Genomic DNA, 27,397 nt, shown 5'->3' with positions numbered 1-27,397 from the left:
AGACACACGTGACCTCTACGACTTGTATTTAAAAAGAAACTCGCTAAAAAATAATGTAAAGTTGCCTCATATTCGAGATGTAACGCATCGAGGAAGTTCGTTTAACGTTTTCCAAACGCCTGTGCTCAAACAAGGGTTGCCTCCTACTGCCACCGTGTGTACACATGTGAAACTGCATGTACTATGACTCGCGCCATGTATTCAATGGACAATAAAAAGTTCAAAGGATTGATCCAAAAAAGTTTACTTGCAATCAAAAAGTGACGCGCACACAAACAGACACCCACACATACTGCTCATGTTGAACAAACAGAAACAAGGCTGTAAAATATAAAGCACGACAGGAAACCACAACAAAAGTGACACAAGCAAAGGGATTGGCTTTCGTCCGGCGATCAAAACTACCAGATAATATCTGAAGGATTTCGTAAATCCTAGCTTTGATTGAGGACTTTCCCATGTTCATCTGTGATTGTTCAAAGCTGCTTCTCTAAGGCATCGGCGGCTGTTGTAATTCATAAGTCAAAAGTCTTCAGCACTCCTCTTTTATGTAAATTTGTTCGTCTGTGTCCGACTCCAGATGTTCCAACCGATCTGTCTGACCGTTCATGATCTCGTCCGGTGTTTTCATGAACCTTTGGGCACAGCGTGGACGGAGGGATGTTATTTTGTTCTTTGATTGGCAATAAACAGACACATACCTGAATAAAAGTCTCTGTCCCGGTTCTTTCCTGATGATGTTGAGTTTGTAGTAGTGTCTCAGTGCTCGCGACATCTTCTCGTACGTCATGTTGGTTCTGTTCTTTAGTACCCAAACAAAAGCAGAATCAGAACCAACAACTGCCACTTTGGATCTCTCGGCATTGTGTGTGAGGCTTACTTTATGGTTTCCCCACAGCCTGGCCAGCCCGTTGGGGTCCATTATGCGGAAGACTTTGCTCTCCGGATCCTCCCAGCGGATGTAGTTCTCGTACCGACTGTCCGACAGAAGCTGATAGACGTAGTCCCACAGCAGCCTGCAGTCTGAGGGGGCACCCAATGGTAAAATATAAATTATATTGTAATGAAGGAAACAATTTTCATATTAAAAAATATGAACATGAACGACTAGATAAAGAGGAAAGGTGAGAAGAAAAACAGAGTCATAAAATGCAATTTAATAAATAAAATGCAGTTGAGTTAAATCATTTAAATATTTAAAATAAAGAAAAAAAAAAAACAACGTAATATTTTCAAAAACATTGATAATAAAATATGTAATAAAATATTTACAAGATCAAATAAAATGAAAAAAAAAGAACAAGTTAAATATTTACATTGAAAAAGATACATTTAATAAACATGGGTAAGTGAGGTATAATTGGAACATAATACATTATTTAACCAGAAAATTTCAAATACACATTTAAAAAAAAAAAAAAGGTCACTAACTTTTATTAACAAGTATAAACATGTGTATTTATTTTGACTCATAAGCTGTCAATTCCTAAAAGCTGTATACGTTTTTCTTGTCTGTCCATGAAGTTTTCAACTTTGTGATGAATTGTTGGATATAGATGCTTTTATTTTTATCTTGTCTTGTTATGATGGCACTGTCTACATCTTTTTTCACATTTGGCCTCTGTTATTTTTACAACTGTGGCCTTCTTAAAAGAAAGTTTGGATCCCCCTGGTGAAAGACGTCACATGAAATGTGGTTGTACCTGCTATCCGTCCAATCGGCATCTGCTGCTCCTCAGGCGGCGACACGGGCATGGCGCCATGGTTCCTGTAGAGCGCCTCTTCCTGCTGCTGCTGCAGAAGATGCTGCTGAGTCAGCTGGATCTGATGCTGGTGCACGTGAACTTTCCCCTCGCGCCCGTTCTCCAACACTGTCCCACCACGGCTGCTCCTGAACTCCATGTTACCACCGCCGCCACTGCGGTTGGGGCTGAGGAAGAGGGGGTTCATGATGTTGCTGGGTATGAGCTGGATGACCCGAGGAGGTCCTGCCTCCGGGGCCCCGGGGCTGCGCGGGCATGGCACTTCCTGGGGGGTCAAGCAGCGGCCGTTGGAGGCGTTCGGGGAGACTGACAAAGGGTACAAGTCCTCGTGAAGGTGATGGTTGCTGTCAGGCAGCTGGGAGAAGGTCTGAAGGTGGTCGTCGTTGGTAGTTCTCGAATGGTTTGTCTCTGGCGGGGACTGTCGAGGGGTGGTGTGGTGAGGGGAACGAGATCGATGCCGGAGCTCGATGGTTGGGGGGTGCTGAGGGAGGGGCTCTGTGACGCATGGCCCCCGTCGTACCGTTTCTGAGAAAGATAAACAAATATGAAATAACTGCAAAACTAAACCAAAAAAGTTGTTTTTTAATACATATTTCCATAGCTTTCTATTCCATAAATGGTAAAACAAATGACCGATAATGAAGACAAATTAATTAACTATACAGGCAAAATTATAACTATTAAAATTAAATGTTTTTTAAACACATTTATTAACGTAAATTAGTTTAAAACATTTAAATGAATAGACAAATAGAATTTTAATATATATGTAAATCTTTTTTCTTTTAAGTATAACAATATAACCATCAACACTAAACACAAAATAAATTGTATATTATTTGACAAGAAGATCAATTATTATTAATAGGTTTATATTAGTTTTATTTTCTTGCAAGAACATAGTGACTGCTAGATGTCTGTTGCTTAATTATTGATAAATGACCTAATTACATTTATCATGAAATTATGCTACCATAAAGATGAATTAAACCACAAAATTAATAAACTTAAATGGACAATTGTTACAAATACAAACAGACACTCAAGCTCGAAACCACTGCTGTACAGAGAGTCCTGAGGAATTGCTCGGAAAGCTTCCGGCCATGATAACATCCCAGGACGGCTGATCAAGGAATGCGCACACCAACTAGCCTGCGTCCTCACTGACATCTACAACACGTCACTGACCCAGGCTATTGTTACTGCATGCCCTAAGTCTGCCTCGATCACCCCAGTGCCAAAGAAACCAATCATCACGTGCCTTAATGACTTTGTCCGATTGCACTAACAATGACCATCATGAAGTGCTTTGAGCGGGTGGTTAAGAACCACATCCTCTCTTTACTGCCAAAACCTTTCGACCCGTTCCAGTTTGCGTACCAGCCTAACCGTTCAACTGAGGATGCCATCTCCACTGCTCTCCATCAGAGTCTGGAGCACCTGGATGACAAGAACACCCACGTGCGAATACTGTTCCTGGACTTCAGCTTAGCATTCGACACCATTATTCTCCAGAACCTGGTATGCAAAATGGGCCCTTTGGGCCTCAACACCCCCCTTGTGCAACTGGCTGCTGGACTTCATTACCAACTGAACGCAGTCTGTCCATGTGGGCAACAACACCTCAGGAGTCATCTCTGGGAGCACCGACTCCCAACAGGGCTGTGTCTTGAGCACTCTGCTGTTCACCCTGATGACCCACGACTCTCGTCCCAGGTACAATACTAACCAAATCCTGAATTATGCAGATGACATAACAGTCGTGGGCCTCATTCAGGACGACAACGAACTGGCCTACAGAGAGGAGGTGCAACACCTGGTGGACTGGTGTGAGGTGAACAACCTGCTTCTGAACGTCGACAAGACCAAAGGGGTGCACATCAAAAAGGACCTCAGCTGGACACTTGATACCACCTCCATGGTGAAGAAAGCTCAGCAGCGCCTGCACTTCCTGAGACGGATGAGAAAGGTGTTTCTCCCATCCTCTTCACCTTCTACAGAGGGACCATCGGGAGCCTACTGACCAGCAGCATCTCCATCTGGTCGGGGAGCTACAAGGCCTCCAACTAGAAGTCTCTGCAGAGAGTGGTGAGGACTGCGGAGAAGATCCTCGGGACACCAGAGCCCACATAATTCTGTCTGACCCCACCCACCCCCTCTATGGACTGTTCTCTCTCCTGGCGTCTGGCAGAAGGTTCCGCAGCATCCACTGCAGAACAGAAAGATTTAGAAACAGCTTCTTTCCTCTGGCCATCAGACTGCTGAATGAAATGTGACTTGAGGTATGCACTATTTAAAATATTTATATTTATTTTATTTATAACATATTACACTATTTATATTTATACTTTTATATACATTAATTATTATATGCAATATTTAAAACGTTTTTTATTTATTCTGTTTATACTATATTGCACTATTTTCAACGTATTAAAATGTATACTTTTTATATAAACATTCACTCTGCTGTGTTTTTTAACGGTTGCCAAGCAACGAAATTTTGTTGCCAGTTTCACTGCTGTGTTTTCTGTGCGATGACAATCAAAGAAAATCTAAAGTCTAAAGTCGATATGCTAAGGCTTCATTCAATCTCCTTTTTTTATAGCGACACATGGAAGATACAAACGAAAAAAAACATTGAATCAAAAAAGTGATTTAGTAGTTTAAACAGATGGTTTAACATGGTATAGCTAATAAAAGAGTTTTAGTCAAATATTTTACGTGACAAATAATACTAAAAAAAATAATTCAAGTAATAAAAAGTAATTTTAAAATACGGTTTCTTTTCAATAGTCTCCAGACCTATAAATTGAAAAAAAGAATCATGTAAATTTAACATACTTTTCCAACTTAAATATTTAGTTCGTTTCTATGAACACTCTATCTGCATTTCCAGAGCTGACCACTGGGTGACAGCATTGAAACGAACATTAAAATAATGCATCAACAGGACAAAATTCATTCAAACAAAAGGTTATAAAGTTGAACAATAGTTATTTATCCTTTCCTAATTTGACGGAAAGATTGTTGAATTTGAAAAAGGTTGAAAATGGAAATAGCCCGTTTGGTAAACACGGGTGTAAACGAGTCGACAGGAGACGTAAAAAAACTCCCTGGAAAGTTTTCAGTGCTTCTACGCTACAGCTTGTTCAAATAAAGAGCAGCACTTCCTTGTAGAACTGGTTCCACTGTCAGCACCTGTCATATCAGCAGCTCATGAGAGTCTCTTTATTTTCTGTTTTAAAACATATGACTCTCGGCTCTGACCCAGGAAAGTAAAGGTCTGAGAAAAGATATTGTATAAATAATCTGTACAGGATCAATGTGGGATAAATTGAATACACAATTAATGATGTTGTGTGTTGTAAGAGTTTGCATATTTGTTTGTTTGTGTTTTAATTTGTGAGTGTACCTGTGTGCACCTGCACCTCTAATTTTGATTATAATTATTTTTTTAGCAAGATGCTGGATGAGTTTGTGTCATTTATGTCCCATTCGTTTCTATGTGAGGGTCCTGACTGTTTTTGGTCCGTCTCCTCTGATGGCCAGAAACACTGATCTCTGGTTTTGAATAAGTGTATTGTGGAGATGCTGACTCATCGAGATTAGAGTGAAGCCCCCTACAATCACAGGCAGGTAGACTGACCTTCTAGCTTCAGGTGCTGGCCGCCGGGTTCGGGCAGCAGCGCAAAAGAGTTTCCAGGAAAATAGGTTGACGGGTACAAGGCAGAGGACTTCCTCTGCTTCAAGATGTGCTGCAGAAGCTCGTACAGGACGTCCCCTGAAAGACAAGAAAACATGCTTCAGTCTTCCATTTATGACTCCTTCTTCTTCTACATCATCATCCTCTTCTTCTTCTTCATGGTCAGGTAGCATGCATGCTTAGTTTTGGTAGCATGCTACTACTGGGTTCTGATGCAAAAACTTCCCTTTTTAATTTTAAATCTTTTAAGGTATTGATACCGTCTTTGCTTGAATTGTACTAGTTTTTCTCATTCAAACAAAGCAGAAGAGCTACTGCAAAACAGATGTTTTAAATACTTTTTTACATGTTTATAATTTTTTTCTCAACATTTGCTTGTCTACTTAAGGTATTAAAGAATCTCTTTTTTTCCCCCTTTCGAATCCAAGGTCATGTTGCTTTGACCTGGAGCTTATTTGTATTTTTTACTTGAAATTTATAAGTTTTATTTCTCGAACAACATAGAAGAGCTACTGCAAAAAAAATATACTGTACATTTTTAACACAATAAAAAATGTTATTTTAAATATCAGCAACATTTATCACAGGAATATATGGAGTTAAGTTGAAATATATAATTTGAGAGAAAATAAATTAGGAAATATATGAACATTAGAATATTAATAAATGTAACATTTCCAGGGGAGATTAACAATAATTAAATAAACAATGAAGCCTATATAAATGAAATAAATTAATATAAAGGAAAAGAGAAACATACAAAAATATATAAAAATTGACAGAAATAGTAATGTCAGCATTCAGAGATTTGTTTGTTGCCACAACAATCACAATTTGGAAAATCCCAATCATGGTTATCCGAAGACCTCACATGACCCTTTTACTAGAAGGAAATAGTTCTGATGCAGGAAATTATTGTGCAGGCACGTACGCCACAATGCAGCCGCTCTCACTTCCCTCTTTCACCTCCTGCAGTTCAGTGAAGCTGCTACTTTTGGGTAGAATTTCTGTTTCCTCATTGTTTGGACTCATGCTCATAATAAGGAAATGATGGTGAACTTAAGGCAAAAGATCCTGATGGATTCTTTGTTTGATTACTTGTTTATTCATTACTCATGAAGCAAAATATATATATATTGAATTAGTACTGTAATACTTGGATTAATGAGGCAGGAAAATCAAGGATGATGACCAGAAGGTTGTTTGAATATTTTACAAAAGTTACCTTGAAATGAGGAAATAATATTTCCTTTATTGTTTAAAACTCTTTGAAGTCATTGTCTGAGTTAAATCCAAAAAAGTATAATTAGGACTGTCTATTTAAAGTGTTACCGGTTGTGTGCGATCAATATTTAGTCAAAATAGAAAAATCATGTTCACTTTAGTTGCTCCAAAGTTGTCTCAATTTCTCACTTTCTATCTCCTCTGATCTTTACACTGTTCTTATCTGTCTGTGCTGCAATAACTCTCCGGCTCCTGGACTCTGTCAGCGTATGTTCTCTCCAGGAAGCTCCGGTTTGATCACGCTCATAAATCAGTTGAGCAGGTTTTCTCTTCCCTCATGTGTCTGTTCATGTTGCCGCGGCAACGCTCGGGGTTGATTTGCACTTCCTGACCAACCGTCCTACTTCCTCCCAAAGCAGCCTTGTGGTAACAGCTGTTCCCTCTCCCTCCTCCCACCTCAGTGTGTAGAGGGGAGTATTGATTACTGAAGGCTGTGATGTAAATATAACGATCTCTGAGCTGCTCACATCAACTGCATGCTACGATGAAATCCTTTTTTTGTGTGCATGTGTGTGTGTCAGTTCAGCTCTTGAATTTTTATAGGTTTATCATTTTTCATTCTCAATTTTCGCTTGTCTAATCAAGGTATTACAGTAAAGATCCACCCATTTCGACCTCGTATCCAAGGTCATCTCATTTTTGATTCCCAAAGAATATTTAGAGAAAACTCAAAAATATGTCTGGGAGACTATAACTAAAAACAGATGTTACTTTTGTCGTTTTTAAGGATCTATATTCGCATTCTGACCTTTCAAATTGTTAACAACTCTCAGAATATAGCAAAATAGTTGCAATGGAATGCAGAGATAACTAATTATAGATTTAACCTCAAACACATTTGTTTTCGGGTAACCCTGACCCAGAGGCCGCACAAGGGTTAAGATTATGTATATATTTATGAAGTACCTATCTGAGTTGGGCAGAACACAACTTGTCCGTCAGGATTTATGCATGTGTACCTAACTCTAAAAAAAAAGGACTGCACTCATGTCTGACTTCAAATCTACTGATCTAAGTTACTGTTACATTTTTCTTTTCAATATATTTATAATTTCACTCATTTTACGGAATATATGGATGCTTTAGCTAAAGCAGCTGTATCATAGTACCAATTTATTCACATTAAAATCATTGATTTAAAAAGTGGCAAAATGGTGTTTTATTTATTCTTGAGGACGTGAGGAGCATTACCGGAGTGGGGTGAGCGGTAGCGGAAGTCCTCCTTGGTTAGCAGCAACAGGGCTTTGCCATTCATCTGGAAGGACCCGCTAGTAATGGGGCGCAGGGCGAACTCTTTCTCAGCCCACCGGAGCCACTGGGCCACGTCCTCTCTGCTCCAGAACATGGGTTGCAGACCTGCAGGGAGGAAGTGGGAGGGTCAGTGTTTGTCATCAACCGTTAGAGTTCAGGGAAAAAGACACACAAGATGAGAGGAGGGAGGGAGAGCGGGGGAGCTTGAATGAGGAAGGAAAGAAAAGAAAAAACTCAGGCCGGAAGGCAGGGGGGGAGGGGAGAGAGGGGAGGGGGGAGAGGAAGGAAGGAGGCAGAGGCAGTAAAAAGGATATTGAGGAAGTAGAGATAAAAGCCAAAAGGGGGGAGTGGTTACTGGAACTGCAGCAAAGATAAAGAAAGAAAAAAAGAGGAAGGAGGAGGCAGTATCTGAGGTGGAGAAGAGGAGGGAGTCAGGGATCAGAAGATGATGGGTCACAAGCTAGAATGAATAATGAAGAGAGGGATGCTGTTTGATCTGTTGTGATCGTCAGCAGTCCAGAGAGTCAACTTCAGTCTGTGTCGTGTGAACCTAGAGAGAGTCAACAATGCTCTGCTTCACTTTCATGCTCAACACGGACACTAATAACTTAATATCTAATATCATCCATCGTCAAAGTCACAAAGCCTGAAAAAGGACACACAAACTTCCAATCAGGAACCTCAACTATATAGAATACAAAATAACATGTTCACTAAAATAAAACCAAGAAGAGAAAAAAACATGATTCTTAAAACCCCAGTTTATTTGACAATTATTGCATGCATGGTGGGGTTGCATACGCAGCTGCTAAAGAAAAGAGACACAGACATTTCCCGAGAAACTACTTACAGCTCATACCGTAGACACTCAGGCATTCCCAGGTCAAGTGGGAGACATAGTCCCTCCAACTTGGTCCTGGTAGTTGAACAAGCCTGGAACACTTCATGCAGCAGACGTCTGGGGTTTATCCTAAAAAGGTGACAGTTTGACACCTCAAGCAGTAGTTCTACTTTGAGTCTATCCTGAGCTCCTAACCTTATCACTAACAGTTCAGAGACCCAGAGGAGAAAACCTATTTGGTCGCTTGTATCCGCGATCATGTTCTTTAGTCACTACATGTGTGTGTATGACATCAAATCTTGCTCTGCTAAAGAACTTTTAACTTTGACTGAAGCCTTTCATTTTGAGCAGCATGTTTCTGAACCCACTGACCAAAAAGGCCACACTTTAGACTTTTAACTGTTGGCCTGGAAATTTCTAATGTATCTGTACATGATGTCCATCTGAGTGATCATTCTCTTGTCTTGTTTAACCTGGACTTCATCCCTGAACCTCGGTCTCAGTGCCGTGTCATCTCAGTCGATACTGCAGACAGTTTTTCTGCTATGTTTAACCCTCTTTTCTTCAATGACTGCCTTAATGTGGACAATTTGATTCACTGTTTCACTAATCATTGTGTTGAAATACTGGATCAAGTGGCACCTGTTAAATCTAAATTGATAATTCAGAAAAGACGGTGCCCTTGGACATATGAAGATCTGAGTCTGAAGAGACTTTGAGGACGGAAGTCTGGAAGTCCATTAAACTTGAGGTCCACAGTATCCCCTCATACAATGAGATGATGGAAACTGTCAGATCTGATAACACTGCTGCAGGACCAGGTGGACGGCAGATTGAAACACAATAGACCTTCCTCCACTTGGAAGGTCCGATCAGATCCTGGTCCACCTACAGTCACAGTACACTCCTCTGGTGCAGAGACAGACTGTGACCACTATGGCAATCAGGAAGTGGACACCAGCTGAGGCTTCAGAGACTGCTTTGACACCACAGAGTGGGATGTGCTGCTGAAGTTTTATCGACGGTCAGACACACTGTTTAACTGATTATTAAAATTTCTGCTAAGACTGTCAGCTGTTACCCTAATAATAAACGGTGGGTAACAAAGGAGGTCAAGGATGTCCTTAACAGGAAGAAGGTGGCTTTCAGGGGCAGGGGCAGGGACGACATGAGGTCAGCACAGCAGGAGGTGAAGCGATGCTTGAGGGAGGCAAAGGACACCTACAGTATGAGGTTGGAGGAGAAGCTGAACAAATAAAGGCCTTGACACACCGCGCTCGGGCATCTGGCGCCATCGGGCAGTCCTATGTGGTCGCCGCCCCGAGTCCCTGTGGTTTGTCACCCCCAGTCGGGCGTCCTAGTCGGACAACAAAAGAGGCGGGTGCAGTAGTTCAGTCTTGAGTCGAGAGTCGGGCTCAATGTAAAATCTAATTGGTCGAGTGCTAGGCTTAGCTTGCGAATCAGTGCAGGACAATGAAACGGCAGAGACTATTGTAAACACTAGATAAGCAGTGATGGATGAAACTACACTTCATCGAAAACTTCACACTAATATTATCATGTGAATGAAGCAGGTCAATGCACCGCAGTCTAGGTGATCTATGGTAATCTGGTCCATCCACATGCATCCAGTGTACATTGTCATAACATTGAACACATCTCATCACCTCCTGCTCCATGAACTCATTCATTTATGTTAATGTCTTGAATTGTTGTTCACATGCAACCTTTCATGTGAGTCCCCTTCATCTCAACATTTGTACATTCCATTATCACAGTGTCTGATTCATGGTCATTTTGTGCTAATAATGATTCATGGGCAATTTGTTGACATGACTTTAATGATCATTCTCTAGATAATCACAATTGTTTCCCTATATCTTGCTCGTCACATGAAAAGCCCTCCGAGCTGCCGCTGTGAGATTCAGTTGTTTTTTCTGCGTCGCCTTTCTTCCACATCAAGAAGACAAAAGGGTGACGATGCCAGTGGCTTTATTTTTGTGTCGTTATCCATTATATTTTTATTGGATCTTTCGTTCCACGGGTGAAAAAACAGACCGTTCACGACTAGGTTCAGAGAATTTCCAAAATTCACTTCTCTCTGACGTCACGTGCTGAAGCGTCACCCGCTGTCGCATATGCGCAGAACGTACACTTTTGCCTAGTCGAAAACGGTTGTAGAAGATCATCCTTCACCTCCTGCATCGGACCTACTCCCACCTGGATAAAGGAAGCAGCTCAGTGAGGATCCTGTTCCTGGACTTTTCTAGTGCCTTTAACACCATCCAGCCCACTCTGCTCCAGGACAAACTGACGAAGATGCATGTGGACCCTGGTCTGGTCTCCTGGATCTCGGACTATCTCACTGATCGACTAAAGTATGTCAGGCTGAAGGACATCACGTCTGACACTGTGTTGTGCAGTACAGGAGCACCTAAGGGGACAGTACTGGCCCCTCTCCTCCTCACCATATACACTTAATATTTAGGTTAGGTTAGGTGAGGTAGAACTTTATTGATCCCTCAGGATGTCTCCTTCGGGATTTCTTTTTTTTCCAATTAGACACAGCAATACAGCAATTATTGATAAAAATAAAGAAAAAGGAACAAGAACAAAGAGAAATCAAGAGAAATAACAAAATGATGTAATCTAAGTCTAAAGATAAAGAACATAGATCAAAGACAAATAACAAAGACAAAGGATACAAAGATTAACATAGAATAGAAAGTCAAGATACTTTTGCTCCACTCCTGCCCCCAAACTCAGAATTATACAATTTAATAGCCCGAGGAATGAATGAGTCCTTGAGTCTATTAGTTTTGCATCTGGGAAGGAGCATTCGTGCACTCATTCTGCTTCTCTGCTCACTGATGACAGTGTTCTGAGGATGACTGTCATCATCCATGATGGACAGAAGTTTGTCCAGTGATCTCCTCTCAGCAACTGTCACCAGTGAGTCCAGCTTCATGCCAACCACAGAGCCAGCCTTTCTGATCAACCTGTCCAACCGTGTTATTTTCTTTTCTTTTTCTTTATCTTTAGATTGTGCCATCTTACACTTTCTTTTTATTGCACTTTGTTCTTGTTCTTGTTTTATGATTCATCGCCTGTGTTGCTGTATGCTGGAAAAACAATTCCTGAAGGAGATCCAGAGTGATCTTTCTGTTTGGTTGAAACAAAATGCACTATGGGTTTTTAAGAGGTAACCCAAAGTGACGGATGGTAGAGGGGAAAATTTAAACACGGTTTAAGCTCTACAAATATAAATTACTTACTTACTTACTTATTACTTCCTTAAGTGTCTATCCTACTACTTGGGTCCAGAGGAAGGGGACACAATGGACAGCACGCTGATGTAGAAACACACTTTCTTCTGTGACATTTCCAGCTAGATGGTTCGTTCTACAAAGTAAGTCGCAGAACTAGTCGTATCTGACTTGTCGCCGACCTCGAACTCTTTCCCCGGGGAGCCGGACAGCTGTTATCTTTAGCCCACAATGTCACTGTCACACAAGACAAGGGACCCTCGCGCTCGTCTGACGGAGGAAGTTCTCTCAGTAATGAATCAACATTAAATAAAAGCCTGTCATCCTTCCCCTGTTTCCATTGTTCGAAACCAAAGAGGTGGAGCGCTGCTGATGAACTCGGTGGATCGCCAGACATTGACAACAAAGTGTCAGGATTAGACAAGCTGGGAAGAGCAGGAGATTTCTCCTTCAGGGTTTTTTTTTTATTTTTCAAGAAGGTTTAACGTGACCTCTCAATAGAAGAGTGATAAGTTTAAGTCGTAATTGTTTTGATAATGGTGCACAAGTAACATTATTAGCTTATATTTTATGTTTCATTCCACACTTCAGCTCAGTTGTTCTGAAAGTTATCTCTGCGCCCCCAGAAAGAGTGAAGCCCAATGACAGGTCTGGTAGAAGAAGAACGCAATTCAATACATGGCATACAGTTGACATGTTATTGAAGCTTGAAGAACTAAGATGTAGTTTCTTTGAATTAAAAAATTAACCGGGGAGATATTGATCTTATTGACTATCATCTTTACCACCTCTGCAGATGAAACTCCAACTTATCACTCAACAATCCTTTCACTCAAAAAAACATGGCTATGAGGTCCAAGCATTATCTAAAATTAAATGTGTTCCGTTTTAATCCACACTACTCTAAGGGCCTGATCTACCTTTTGTGCACAGTAATTTAACTCAAGTGAAAGGAGCATTACATCTCCAGCACACACAAAAGTACTTCTGAATATACTTCATAGCTGCTCAATGACTCAAACATTATATCAATCTCAGATCGGTAACTCTGGCAGCAGCTGCACGCCTCTTGCGGCAACTGTTTTGAGCGGTGCAGAACAGGTCATCGGGTGAAGGCGGTAGTATTTTCTCTCCAAGGCCAGAAAGAAGTGTGGTTATGCCAAATTTCCGACATTTCCTCAAGGAAGTGTCAAGTAGAGCTTAGAGGAAAGGGAAGACCCTGGGAACAAAAATGTACCACTTTGGTCTTCGGTAGGAAGTATTCCAGCATTGGCTTCATTTCAGTGCCGCAATCTTCTAGAGGTGAAAAGAGATATGGAGCTTGGAGAGAGGCAGATGTTCTGTGATTAGGAGTGCACAGGAAGGATAAGAAATGCAGAGACAGTTCTCAAGGAAGTGCAGCTCCAGGTTCTTATCTATTAAGCGGCTGGCTTACTATTTCAATTCCAAAAAGTAAAAAATAAGTTTTGTATATTATTATTTTTGTTTCATATAGATCAAGTTAAACCTTGTTAACAGACTTAGGGACCGGCATGTGCTTCATAACAAGAGAGGATTCACTTAGAATAGAATTGTATAACTATCATTGTCTTTGGGAAAAATACATCTATGATTAATTTGCCTGGTAGTATTTTAGAGAGGTGGAGGACAGTTTTTGTAAAATGTTTTGCACTGTGCAGTTGAGCACAGAAGTTTCAGTTGTACATCGATCCATTATTAAAGTTAATGCATAAAACCTTGAGTGCTTGTTATGTAAAACACCTTTTTACATCAAAATGCAATTGTGAACTTATTAGAAATAGTCCTTATAAAAGAGTCCAACCTGGAACAACAATATCAGTTGATCAATCCAGGAAATTACTATTACACCATGACAAGAACAAAACCTTTCTTGATCTGAATAAATGTTCCTGCCATGCACCCTGTTAATACAAAAATTATTTTATTTGAAATGGATCTTAACAAGTTTTTTTATTTTCTAGTTTACCTTATCGCCAGTTTTTCAATTTTTCAATTGTAATTTCAATGATGGTGGAAACTAGTAGAACACTCTTGAGTATTTTTCAATCCAAAAAGCCTTCTTTCCAGGTTACACAATTATCCAAGACACCTAAACTCAATTGAATTATAATGTATTTATTGTCATTGTACCAGTACAATGAAATTAACACTATTATCCCTTAAATTAGCGGTAATATATGTATACAAGTGATTTTTCACCAAAAAGGAGAGCACTAAAAGCACATGTTCCAGGCCCAGTCCTTAAATGAAAGTACACAGTGGTACTATTCCACAATTGGAAATTATAAGAAAAGAATATCTGCAGTGTTTAGTGAAGGTATAGCTTTTGCATAAAACATTTTTTTCTATTTGTCCGTGGTTTAAATGCCCTAAAACATCTGCCCAAGACAGCAGGTGCTGTGGAAACGGTAAAAACGTATTATGCAGGACTCCAATCTCAGAGTCATATGAGTTACTAGGCCCTGTTTAGGAAAATTGCAAATATCCCTCTTTTAGTCACAGCATTAACCAATCAAAGGTTCTATTAAATCTATTTCTGCAGTGAGGTGAGTCATACACTGAACAAACAGAGAAGCAATTTTGCTGAAGACATACAACACTAGATATTTAGTTTCTTAGGAAAAGCAGGAGGCACACTCTAAGGATGTCTCTCAGTTGGTCTGGGAACAACTCAGTATTCTTCAAGAGGAGCTGCAAAAGGTCTGTGGATAGAGGGAAATCCTCCCTAGTTTGTCTGCAGTCGTCATGGTCGGTTTTGGTGTGAAAAACAAAAGATCGATATGTGTTCTTGATTCTTGCTATTGGCTTTATAAGTTCAGCCGTCACATGTCAAACTGGAAGGTTTAAATAACAAATGTTGAACTACAATTACAAGCACTCTGCAAATCGTTCCAACACTGTTTTCCTGTTTGGATAAATTGGCAGGATGGCAGCACGTGTGTAACTGAGAAATCCTTTGGAGGTGGTGTGGGTCTAATTATGATTTGACTTCCTTTAAATATCTTGTATGTTTTCAGAGTGTTTTGGTATAAATATTCCAGATTAATTGTGAAACATGGAGGGTTGACAAGTCAACTTCTATCTTCCACAGATTCGGAGGGAATCCAACACCTCCTGTCCGAGTTAATCTCAAACTGGGACCTTCCAGTGGGGGACCTGAGCAATCTCTCAAGAAATGAATGCCCACTGCAGCAATCTCCGGGTGCATCTTAAAGTGCCAGAGACCAATGTGGATGCATTTAAAGGATGTCAGAAATGGATTTACTCAGCTGACCAGTTCGCTGACGAGATGCATTGAGCTGGAAATCGAGCCAAACAACTAAGTCATGGATCTAGGCAACAGAGTCAAGAGGTACAGCTCCTTCCATAGGTGTTTCAACACTTTTTATGAAAAGCTAGGCAGAAGAATCACCATTTGTCTGTGAGATCTGCTGTTGTACGTCCAAGTCATTGCTGGAATCATCTCACATTCATTGGACTCATGATAGTGTTTGTTTTCTCCCGAATTATTGAAACTCTCCCACAGCAGCATCTCTGGCCATCAACACAACTGTGGGCTCCTAATCCTCTTTGATGACACATAATTTTCACTCGTTTTTTTTGTAAGGCCTCTGTTACTTACTAAGACACGCACACAAACAGGTTACCACGGCAACTCCAAAGCGCTCGAGATGAACGAAGGGAAGAGGACAGATGAGATCACCCTGTATCTTGTTTCGTGGCAGCCACTGCTGAAGTAAGTAAGTAAGTAAGTAATTTATATTACTCAACTTCCTCTCCAAGACGGAGCAGTTAATGAGGCCGGTCCTGCTAGGAAGGTCCACATGGATTCCATCCAGAGGCTGGAATGATATCCTATAATCAATGCTGACGCTCATGCACAACTAAAACCCAATGCTTTTTAATGACAACTATCAATACCCCAATCACGAGGGAAGTTTTGCACCATGACATACTACAGGCTTAAGTGAAAATGAGTTCTCAAAATACACTTCTGTATTTCACAGCTTTTATTTAGACATTAGAGAATCAAAAATGAAATATACATATGAAATATATATAATATATGAGAATTAACTAGATGGAGATTAGCACCCATCTGGGAATCTTTAACAGTGTCAGTCCATTTTTGGGGTAAAACTAAAAATGACAATAGCTCGGCTTTACACAAACAAAAACAAAAACAAGACGAACACACATCAAGTGGCCTGACCCTCACAAGCCTTCAAGAAAAAAATCAACCAAAACACTTTTAACCAGGAAGTTAAGAAGAGGTTGGACTTGACACAACTGTAATTAAATGACCACAAGTGCTTTCTTGTCTTGGGTCTGACTTTAAAAGCAGAAACAGTATAAGGTAAACTTCAGTCTGACGTCCATTAACTATTTGAAGACTATTAGATCTAAATAGCAAAAATAAGCACTAAAAATCACTTTCTCCCCTTTTTTTGCTGTGTTAAATGTCAGGACCTGTCAAATATCAAGTCCCTTACTGTCAAACCTGACCTCACTCCTCCCTCACATAAGTGTTCCTCCAGGGGTCGATATAGTTTTTCTAAACGAGAGAGAAGCTTTTGGTTTTTACCTAGCATTGGGGAGAAAGATGAGGGTCTGCTGTGACCTCCTGGCACCGCAAATCAGGGAAGAACAAACTTCCTGTCAATTCCCACAAGCCATCACTTTTTCTCCTCTTTCCCTTCCTTGCACTTTTATTTGGTCTCAGGTGGGTGAAGAGGGGGCACCTATTCACTTGTTCTCCCTCACATTTTACTTCCTCCTCTGACTTGAGCCTGCTTGTCTCCACTCTAAAAAAAATGGACTTGATCCAGTCAAAACAAACATAAAACACATCATCAATCACGCGACGCCTTTATGGCCAGGAAGTAGCACGACCTGTTTCTGATGGTTTGTTGTTGAGCGTTGCAGCAAGCTGGCTCTTGCAGGTTAGTTCCCAAATCCAGTCAACTGCCACTCTTCTTCCTTTTGTTCACACGCCAGGTTTTCTTCCCATCAAAATACTTTTTTTTTGCAGTCTGTACTCAAACCCACTAAAAGAGCGGCAAACATTTTACACTGTAGTCAGCAACTTGATGATCATAACGAAAGTCAGATTGAGTTATAACAATAGATTACAAAGACAGTGTAAATGATTTGAACTATGTTTGTTTCTGCGGAAATTAAAATAGTGTGACGTCACGTTTTTAAAAGTCAGACAAGATCTTTTTGATGAGATCTGTCAGTCAAATTACTGTAAATAGCTACAAACGTAAAGGTGGGGTAGGTGATCTTGAAGACTTTGAAACTTCCCAAAGCCTCGCCTTCAGAGCTGCACAGCACAGATAAGCAAAGTTTCTCACATGGCTGTATAAAAAATGTCACTGTTCAAAATCTATGTCTAGGGGTTTCTTACAAGAGCAGATACTTGGATACCAATTTAAGTTGTTGACAGAATTGACAGGGGCAGTATACATTTGTGTGCGCTGTGCACCAAAGTAGAACCTCTGGCGTCTTCAAAAAACAAAGTCGCATCTGAAAATACTTTAATTTGAGGTGGATCAATGTTGAGTAATTATTAATGCTTAAAAACTGTCCTGAAAACAAGGAAAACTCTTTGTACCTCACCACTTAAAGAACATCCTCACTTCTTTAAAGAGTTCCGAGTGAATCGCTATAACTTGTGTCACGTTAAACTAACAACGAACACGCTTGTTATTTGAGCACCACAGCTACACTCACTACAGATGTTTATAATACACTTACAGTAAATGCAATGTGATATATGTAATGCAAAAAAACATATTAGATGAGTGTGCCTGTGCTCATGTTAATTCAAATAAAACTTTTGTAAGTTGTTCACTTAAAAATACACGGTTATTTTTTTAACTTATCAAAGTATCGAAAAAGTGTGCTGGTATTGGTAACAACTACTGAAATTTTGGTATTGTGACAACCCTACCTACTTTCTTCTTTACCTTTAAGCTACTACGTTCATAAATACTTAACTCTTTTCCTGTCTTTTCTTACAGAAGAGTTTTTCATTTTAATCTAGATCACTTTGAGATGCTCCAGTCTGTTATGATGACCATAGACTTGTGGAAGGGGTTTAGTTTCTGCAGCTCTAGTCTTTGTGTTGGTGTGGCTGAGGTCAACAAATCCCTTGTTGCCTGGCAAATAGTTCTTTCCAGGTTTATTCAACCATCATGGTCTGTCTTCTGGGACCCTTCTGCTTTAAATCCAAGATGTGAAAACAAGAAAAAATAAGTCTTCCAGGAGAGTTGGATTTTTCCCAGACTCTTGAAAGATATTTTTTCTGAGGCAGGAAATAACGTCACAAGTGAAATTAATACATAATACATACATGTGTTTAGAATAAAAACTCTTACTTAAAAAACATAATGCAAGTGCTAGAAGATGTCCAAGTTCCGGTTTTGACACGAATGCAACTGACGATTCAACACACTTATCACTGATACTCTGACACAAATGATCTGACAGCTATCTTTCCCTATCTTCACTATCAGCAGAAGAGTGAGTCTGGAGGAGACAGAGCTCTGTTACTGGCATGTGAGAACCGCTTTCCCTTCAGATGAGAATGAGAACCAATTTACACACACAAACACACACACAACATTTATTCAGGAAGTGCCGTCTGCCCACACAGGAAATTCCTGAGGACAAGAGCTGCTTCCACAAGCAGGAAATTTCCCCTCTAAAGCACACACATGCACAAGATGCACACTGATGTGAGGGCGAAGGGGGTCTGAAATTTATACACTACTTTTGGCAAGATCTCCACAAAGAGGCACACACACACATGTCCACCCACTCCAGCAAACATGTGTAGCTGGGAGCCCAGCTGCGAGAGCACACAATCGCGTAAGAACGAGAAAGAATATTCTTGTTTACTTTGAAGCTTAGTTTTACAGATATTTTCTCCCTCTATAAAATTATTAAGTTATTATTAAATCCATAAAAGTGAGATTAAGAATTATAATGAGAACAAATACAGCCACAACATTTTTCTTAACTTCCCCATCCACGTTAAATTTCACAAAGCTCCAGTTAGAAGGCTTACAAACATTGTAGTCGTATATTTATAGAAGGGAACCCCTCCTTGATTTCCTAGGAGAACTGGAAAATTGTCTTGGAAATGGAAAATCGGGGTCCCTTAGCTTATATATATACAGTATACGTGAGACAACCTCATGAAAGATTGTTGCCAATGATTAATCTGATTAAAAAAAAACGACAAAGAATGTAAAGTCATATTTTCACTTGTTTGGCTTGGGAAACATAATTATTCAGACATGAAATATTTTTGAGGGTGACCAGATGTCCTCTAATTCCAGGTTCCTCTTAAAAATACACCCCGGGTAATTTGAAAATCCATCTCACAAATTCTGTGAATGAAAAGCAAACATTAATGAAAAAACTCAAAGGAACATTTAACACGATAGCTCCTGATTCAGCTTTACCTGATAAAAGTTGATACCAAATGTGGACATAAAGAGGATGATCCAGATCCAGTTAAATGGCAGACGGCTCAAAAATAAAATAATTGTTCATGGTATTCCATTGTAATAAATAAGTAATAAAGTAAATAAATAAATGTTTAATTCTGGATGTAGATATAGTACATAAAGATTGTGTTTTTATTTTTGTTTTTACAGTCATGTATGGTCCTTTTCCTGTCATGTTCCAGTACGACACATCTACTAGAGACTTAACTTAGATAACTAAATTAACATTATTAAAAATGTTTCATTATTTCTGAGGCATAAAAAAACTTGAATATTTTATAAAGTGAACCCAAGGCTCAAATAAACATCGTAGTGATTCGATATTTCTTTATTCTTCCCACATTGGGTCATTTTGAATTGATTTAGCAGTACATAAAGATGTATCTTTTAGGGTTCTCAGAAAGGGTTTAATGTGACGCTTGTAGCATTCTTCAGTGTTAGGAGCAGACGATCTAATCCACTTCCTACTCAGGAAATAGAGAAGGTGGATTTCTGCCCACATTGCAATTTCCTCCCTCGTTTTTTTCTCTTTCTGTTTTACCCTCCCTTCACAACTCCACCTTTTCTCGCTCACACCCTTCCAACCTGTAGGACAAACCAAGGTTAATAAACAATGCAAATGAGCTCAGGTGTCTTTTGTAAGAGAAACCCTGTTTAAAATGTCTTCTTTATGAGGAACTGCAGAGCATGACAAAGGACTTCCCCAAGTGTGCGGATGTGTGGAGACCCCGGGGTCTCTACTACAGGAAGCAAAACACAGACGTGTTGAACACTCTTCCTTTTTTCAGCAAACCTGTGCTGTGAGGCTGCAATCAACATTTTGCCATTGTGACGCCTGCTGGTTTTAGTGAAATATTCCACCAATGGTTCCTCATATGGGATCGCCAACACCAGGCCATGAGCCCTGCAATGAGGCTTAGCTACAGTGGTGGTGTCAGAATGCACACTCAATGGATTTAGTCACTGCTGTGGTTCTGGACAGTCCTAGGACCAGATTTGGAGATAATACACTTGAGTCTGCCGCTCTGTTTAACCTATGTTTGTAATCTAACTGCAAACAAACTCATCCTTACTCTTTACCACATAATGATTCCTTCTAAACACATAATAGAGTTGAGCAGACTTTGGACAACACGATCAAATATGGTTTACTTCCAGTACTTCCGTGAGGTGTTCAATGACTCCTCCTTACTTTTCCAACAACTGAACTTCACACTTTGAAGATAAAACAAATAATGAAGTTAAATATTGACGGACGTGGTTGCAGAACTGCTCAGGTTTTTAACGGCAGGTTTATCTGTTGGCGTGACTCCAACCCCGCCTGCTCCCTTATTGGTTCAACGAGTAAGCGGTTCCGAGTCCACAAAACACTGTTTAGTTAGACCTGTCAAAAATGTTTACTTTCACTGCCTCCTCTGTTGCCACCACACTCGTGACTGATCAACACCCAGAAAGATATCATAATATGGGTTTGTCAAATCCTGTTCTTATCAGAATTAAATCTAAAGTGTCATAAGTCAATGCAAAAAGCTGTAAACAAGGAAATGTTTTGATTTTTTTTCTCAAAGTGTATTCAGGTTGGATCACCTTGGGCACTATATACACCTCTGCCCTTACACAACAGTGTACAGACAACAAAAGGGAACAAACAGACTGAGTGTGGTTCTTTTCTTTTACAGTTTTTTTCAGTTGCTAACAAGGGATTATCCAAATACTTTTTCTAAACTCTTAACACAGACTCACATCTACAGAACACAATTGACTAGATTGATAATTCTCTTCTCAAAAAAAAATGTTGTTAAGTATATACTAACTCTTCATTTTTAAATATACATATTACAAAAACTGCAGACTTTTATGTTTCAGTTTTAAAGATATTTACATGGAAAACATGCAATCAACTGTTTTTAAACTAAATCTCTTGCTTTGAACTGTATCTCCACATGAAATGTTCACATTCAAAAACATTACATTACATAACAAACCTCACAGCTTTTGCCTTGGACTCTCAAGTTTGCAGCTGTAGTGTAACAGCATTGTTTATAAAAGACAAATGGAACTAAAGGACCAAAACAGAATGAGCACCAACATAGCTAAAGCACCAAAAATGTAGTTGGTTAAAATATCCATGGCAGATCATCAAGCTTAGTTCTTGCAAATGGATGAAGTTAAAGTAGAAGCAGCTCAACAGAGGAACCAGTGTTACAGTGTCAAAGTTGAATCATCATTTTAAAACACTGAATAGTTGTATTACATTATTTAAAGTGTTTATTTTTGTCATGTTCTTCTTGGACACTAATGAATCTTTTTGCAACCTATAATTGATTTAATAAACATTTCGTAGAGAACCTGTGACAGGAAGTGTGGTTCTGTATGAAGTAGTCTACCACATCAGTACCAGGATGGTGCAGAACAGGAGTCTCCAATGACTAGGATGTTTGCTTATAACAAAGTAATAGTGAGGAGAAACAGAGGCTCAGTTGGAAGAGATTGGATTGAAAAGAACAAGATCAGAGATGAGTGTATGCGAGGGACTGATTATCTAGAGAGGTTTGGAGAGTACGTATGGGAGACAAGATGATTGAAGACGGACGCTCAGGTTGTTATATTGAAGAAGCACAACATTATCTAAAAGATTTTTAAGCCACAAAAAACAGTGAAAATCAATTTGCGATGTTGAAATAGTCGACTAGTCAATGCAAGTAGGAGTCGCTCGTCATCCTGGTGTGTGTGCGTGTGCTTCTGTGTGACTCACGCAGGTGTGCGGGCAGCCTGGCGGGCTTGTCCTCCATTCTACTGGCCGGCCTGGCAGGGGGAGCATGGACGGGGGAGGAAGTGGAGTTTGGCAGCGGGTTCGTGGAAGGACTGAAAGAGCACCTCTCCTGCTATGAATAGACACAGAGACACAAAGCACAACTTACAAAAGCTTGACGACACACGATAACCCAAACAGCATAAATGAAACCATTTTTTTTTTTGGATGAGCATTGCACATGTCATGTATGCACCTGTAAGAGAGACGGGAGTTTAAGACTCTAAAAAGAGATTCATTCCTGACTGACTACTTTAACAGGATGATCAGTTTTGACCCCAAAGCTCGATATGCAGCCATGTGTTGCTCAGACAATCAACTTGGTTTAATCCTATAACCAGCCTAATACAATCTGAATATACTACATGGAGGACAGTGTTGAAATGGACAGCTGTTAAAATGCCTATAAGTGTCATGATGATGCTCCACCTGTCATACATACTCTGGCGATTACCAGCAAATCCTGCAGAAAAATACATTACTCAAATTCTTCCAAGCCAGGTTTCACCTTCTTAAAGCACAACTGAAATGATTTATTGTTTATTCAATTATCTTCATCATCACCAAGGAAAGATTGAGAGCAAAGTCAAGAACAAGATGAGCTTAAGAATAGCGACTCAGTGACTTGCTAAACAACAGTGTAATCACATCAACTTTTCTTTAAACTTCTATTAATAATAAAACATTTTATTTGAAAGCCTTTCAAAAAACCCAAGGTTGTTTTACAGACACCAACAATAAATTCACAATACATCAAAATCACAAAATACAATTAATTAAGATTGGAAGATAAAAACAACATAATGAAACAAGGTGGTAGCAGCAGATGAAACCGTTATGAGGAATATGCGCTGCAGAACAGGTGAGTTTTAAGTTGGGATTTGAAGGGGGGGGGGGGGGGGGTCACAGTTGCGGAGGTCAGGTGGAAGAGGTGGGCAAAGGGCACAGAGAGGTGGATGGAAGAGGAGGAACGGAGGGAGCGAGGAGGGGCGTTGATAGGTATGTGGTCGGACAAGAAGGGAGGGGCTTGAAGTTGTACAGGAGGAGTTTGTAGATTATTTGTTGATTGATGGAGTGCCAGTGAAGTTGCTGGAGGAAGGGTGCTATATGGTGGGATGTGGGGGTTTTGGTGATTATGTGGGCCTGAGTTTTTATGTAGGGACTTTTGAGGGAGACCGAAGAGGAGAGAGTTACAATAGTCGAGGCGGAGGTGACGAGGCTGTGGACAAGGATTGCAGCGGTGTGGGGGGGTGAGGGAGGGCGGAGTTTGTTGATGTTGCAGAGGTGGAAATATGCAGTCTGGGTGATGTTATTTGTGTGGGATTGAAATGAAAGTGCACTGTTGAGGATGACACCCATATTCTAAGCCTGAGGGGGGGGGGGGGGACTGAGGAACTGTGAGAGAAAATTTGTCAACTTTGGAGAGGGTTGATTTGGTGCCAATAACAAAGATTTCTGTTTTATCTGGGTTGAATTTGAGGAAGTTTTAGGTTAATCATGATTTATTATGCTGAGACATGAAGTGAGGCAGGGGGGCAGAAGTGACGAGTTGGGTTTTCATGAAAGATAGAGCTGGGCGCCTGCCGCGAAAAAGTAGAAATTGATGTTAAATTGTTGGAGGATGTGGCCAAGGGGGAAGAGGGAAGGTGCTAAAGAGGAGGAGTCCCAGGACAGAGCCCTTGGGCACACCTGCAGTGACTGGGGAGAGGTCAGATCTAACACATTTAAGCTGTTAGAACTGGGTGCAGTCAGTAAGGTAGGAGTGGAACCATTTGAGGGGAGTTTGGGAGATGCCGAGGGAAAAGAGTCTACTAAGGAGGATGGGGTGTGATATGGTAATTTTTCATAACAAAACACCTTCAGACAGTAACAATCAATAAAACATCTTGATCCTGATTATACCTTGTCATTTTTATATTCTCTTTTAAATATCATAATAATTATGTCATAGTTAATTGTGAACTATTTTAAATGGACACATGTTTAACTATAATTGAATATCTTGAAATCAAAATTAGAAACGCTGTTGCTTGTTGGAGATGTGAATTGTGTTTAAAAGTGGACATAATTGTGAAAAAACATGTCACATATAGAAATAATTGTGTGAACCCACCTGTTACTGTGGTGAAGAAATCAAGCTCCTGTACAAATGCATAATGCATGACACGTAAGTGTCAAATGCAAAATTAATTTAATCTGACAGTGATTTCTTTTCTGAAGGATCTTGTGAAAAAATGATTACAAATTCTTGCGTCAAATCTTTAATTCATATGGCTGGTTTGCCAGCCTCGTTTGACAATAGTCGTATATTTGGAAGCTATGACAGCGAACATTAAATTGAGTATGCATCTAAAATATGAACCAGTATCATGCCCCGGAATGGCTGCCTTGGTGCTTGGTTCGCTTCTTCTATTGCTTATTTTTTGTATTATCTTATTTCATCCTTTCATTCTGTATTGACACCATAGACATCCCCATGTTGTGTTTACAACGCTGGCAATAAAAGTTTATGATTCTGATTCTAAAAATGCAAATAGCTGTTTTTCAGTTGCTTAAGTGACAGCCTCTACTTCATCTTTGGCAAATCTTGTTATATTTGAGAAAACTGCTTTAGAATTAATGCTTTAGCAAATTATGAATTATCCTTTATAATTCGCCAAAAGTTGTTGTTAAGTAATTTAGTTACTTTTGTTAAGAGCTATGTTTTAGATTAGAATACCAATGCAAAGTTTGAAAATATGAATCCAGGGCTCTTTAAATACTTAGAATTGTATATTTCTACAGTGTTTCTACCTGTACTGTTGACCAGGTACCTACAAAGACTGGATCCTGCAAACAGCATTAATGTATAGTATTTATCGACACATTCTGCATTTCCGCTCAGACGCACTGAGACCAGCGAAGTGTTGTAACTGCTGTTAGCTTCGCTTTCTTGAGTATTTCTCATTCAAACGCCAGGAGAAGCGCTCAGGACGCGAGGAAACAACAAAGCCAGTCACGACTATGGATCCCAGAGGCGGGGGGACGAAGCAACAGATGAGCGACACAACCATGTCGCCCACGCCGCTCTGACGCGTCTCCTCGCGGTGAACACTTGAACGGAAGCCCGGAAGAAGACGATCAGCCCGGTGTTGTTACCTTGTTGACGGCGTTGGATGATTCCGACATGGTCCAACTTCCCACTTATCCTCGGCTTTCTTGTTTCTTTTCGCTAAGACGCGCCGAGCATCTGGATCCCCGGCTGCTCGAGGGGAAGTTAGCCGACCTGAGTCTATCTGCTGGCGGCGTCCATGACGCCACGGTCGCGGAGAAAACTTATTTAGTCTGCGGGTGTTTTCGCCTCACATGTCGGCACAGAGCTGGTTAATAATCCCTTCCTAGAAGAGCAGAGAGTGAAGAGAACTCGCTCTCTCACTCTCTCCCTCTCATTGATCTGGACGTGTGTAAACGGCGAAATGACGTGAATTCCCAGCATCGAGCCTGGCCCCCTTTTAAAGTGACACCCGGTCAGGAAGACACGCTCCTTTTTCCAGCTAGAAACAACAGAAGAGAGATGCACATGAGAAGACGTCTAGGACTCCACTGATAATGGTTCATACAAACTGTAATTGAGGGCCACATTAGAAAATAGATCATTACAAAAGCGTAACAACAGTGGTAGTCATGCAGTGGTAATAACAGGAATAATGGCCAGTATTAACTAATAATAACAGTTTAGAAGTAATGAGCAGTATTAACTAATAATAACAGTTCAGAAGTAATGAGCAGTATTAATTAATAATAACAGTACAGAATTAATGAGCAGTATTAACTAATAATAACAGTTCAGAAGTAATGAGCAGTATTAACTAATAATAACAGTTTAGAAGTAATGAGCAGTATTAATTAATAATAACAGTACAGAATTAATGAGCAGTATTAACTAATAATAACAGTTTAGAAGTAATGAGCAGTATTAATTAATAATAACAGTACAGTATTAATGAGCAGTATTAATTGATGTGACCCTGGTCCAGAAAAGCACTTTACAAATAACCATTAGTTACTTACTTACTTACTTACTAACAGTAAAGTAGTAATGAGCTGCATTGATTAATAATATCATTACAGAAGTTATGGGCAGTAGTGATTAATTATGACAGCTCCGAAGTAATGAGTATTTATAATTAATAATAAGTAAGTAAGTAAGTAATTTTTATTTGTATAGAGCTTTTCCAGACCAGGGTCACAAAGCGCTTAAACAATAAAAACAATACTCAATAAAGTATATACTTTAAAGGGCAAGATAAAACTGATAACACAACATAATAAGTAAGTAGGTAAGTAAGTAATTTTTATTTGTATACCGCTTTTCCAGACCAGGGTCACAAAGCGCTTAAACAATAAAAACAATATTCAATAAAGTATATACTTTAAAGGGCAAGATAAAACTGATAACACAACATAATAAGTAAGTAATTTTTATTTGTATACCGCTTTTCCAGACCAGGGTCACAAAGCGCTTAAACAATCAAAACAATATTCAATAAAGTATATATTTTAAATATCAAGATAAAACTGATAACACAACAGGAGTCCCAGAAAATCAAGGAAAAGCCTGAACAAATAGAAACATCTTAAGATGTTTCTTAAAGGAGTCAGTAGACACCCTCAAGCGCAAAGAGAGAGGAAGATCGTTCCAATGCTTAACCATTCAGAAGTAATGAGATGTGTTGATTTATAATATCAGTTCAGAAGTAATGAGCAGTATTGATTGATAATATTAGTACACTTACTTACTTACTTAATCACATAAGAAACAATTAAAACAAAAGTTACAATAATTGACGATTAAATTGGTTGTAAATACATAAATGGACTGTTGCAATATTAAAATAATAATGTCAATTTACTGCTGGAAACGACATTTAATTTACAGAAAATCTAAGCGTTT

At 39.6% G+C, this 27,397-nt stretch overlaps 1 protein-coding gene across 2 annotated transcripts; it reads right to left on the bottom strand.

Annotated features, from left to right (window-relative positions):
- Positions 1–228: 228 nt before the first annotated feature.
- On the bottom strand, positions 229–25,912 carry etv6 (ETS variant transcription factor 6). Of its 2 annotated transcripts, none has more exons than XM_087787997.1 (8): positions 25,603–25,912; positions 22,408–22,534; positions 7,945–8,109; positions 5,413–5,547; positions 1,704–2,288; positions 881–1,023; positions 702–802; positions 229–635 (listed from the first exon to the last, which is right to left on the bottom strand). In XM_087787997.1, the coding sequence occupies exons 1-8, from the start codon at positions 25,630–25,632 to the stop codon at positions 533–535; spliced, it is 1,389 nt and encodes a 462-aa protein (XP_087644123.1). In that variant the 5' UTR covers positions 25,633–25,912; the 3' UTR covers positions 229–532. The 2 variants fall into 2 exon arrangements, with proteins under 2 accessions (XP_087644123.1, XP_087644122.1); XM_087787996.1 differs by having other exon boundaries at positions 22,408–22,537; positions 25,603–25,911.
- Positions 25,913–27,397: the final 1,485 nt, after the last annotated feature.

This window comes from Callionymus lyra, chromosome 3, assembly GCF_982586985.1.
Source record: "Callionymus lyra chromosome 3, fCalLyr1.hap1.1, whole genome shotgun sequence".
In the NCBI taxonomy this organism is placed as follows: Eukaryota; Metazoa; Chordata; class Actinopteri; order Syngnathiformes; family Callionymidae; genus Callionymus; species Callionymus lyra.
Note: the sequence above shows the minus strand (reverse complement) of the source record. Positions and strands in the feature narration are given on the sequence as shown.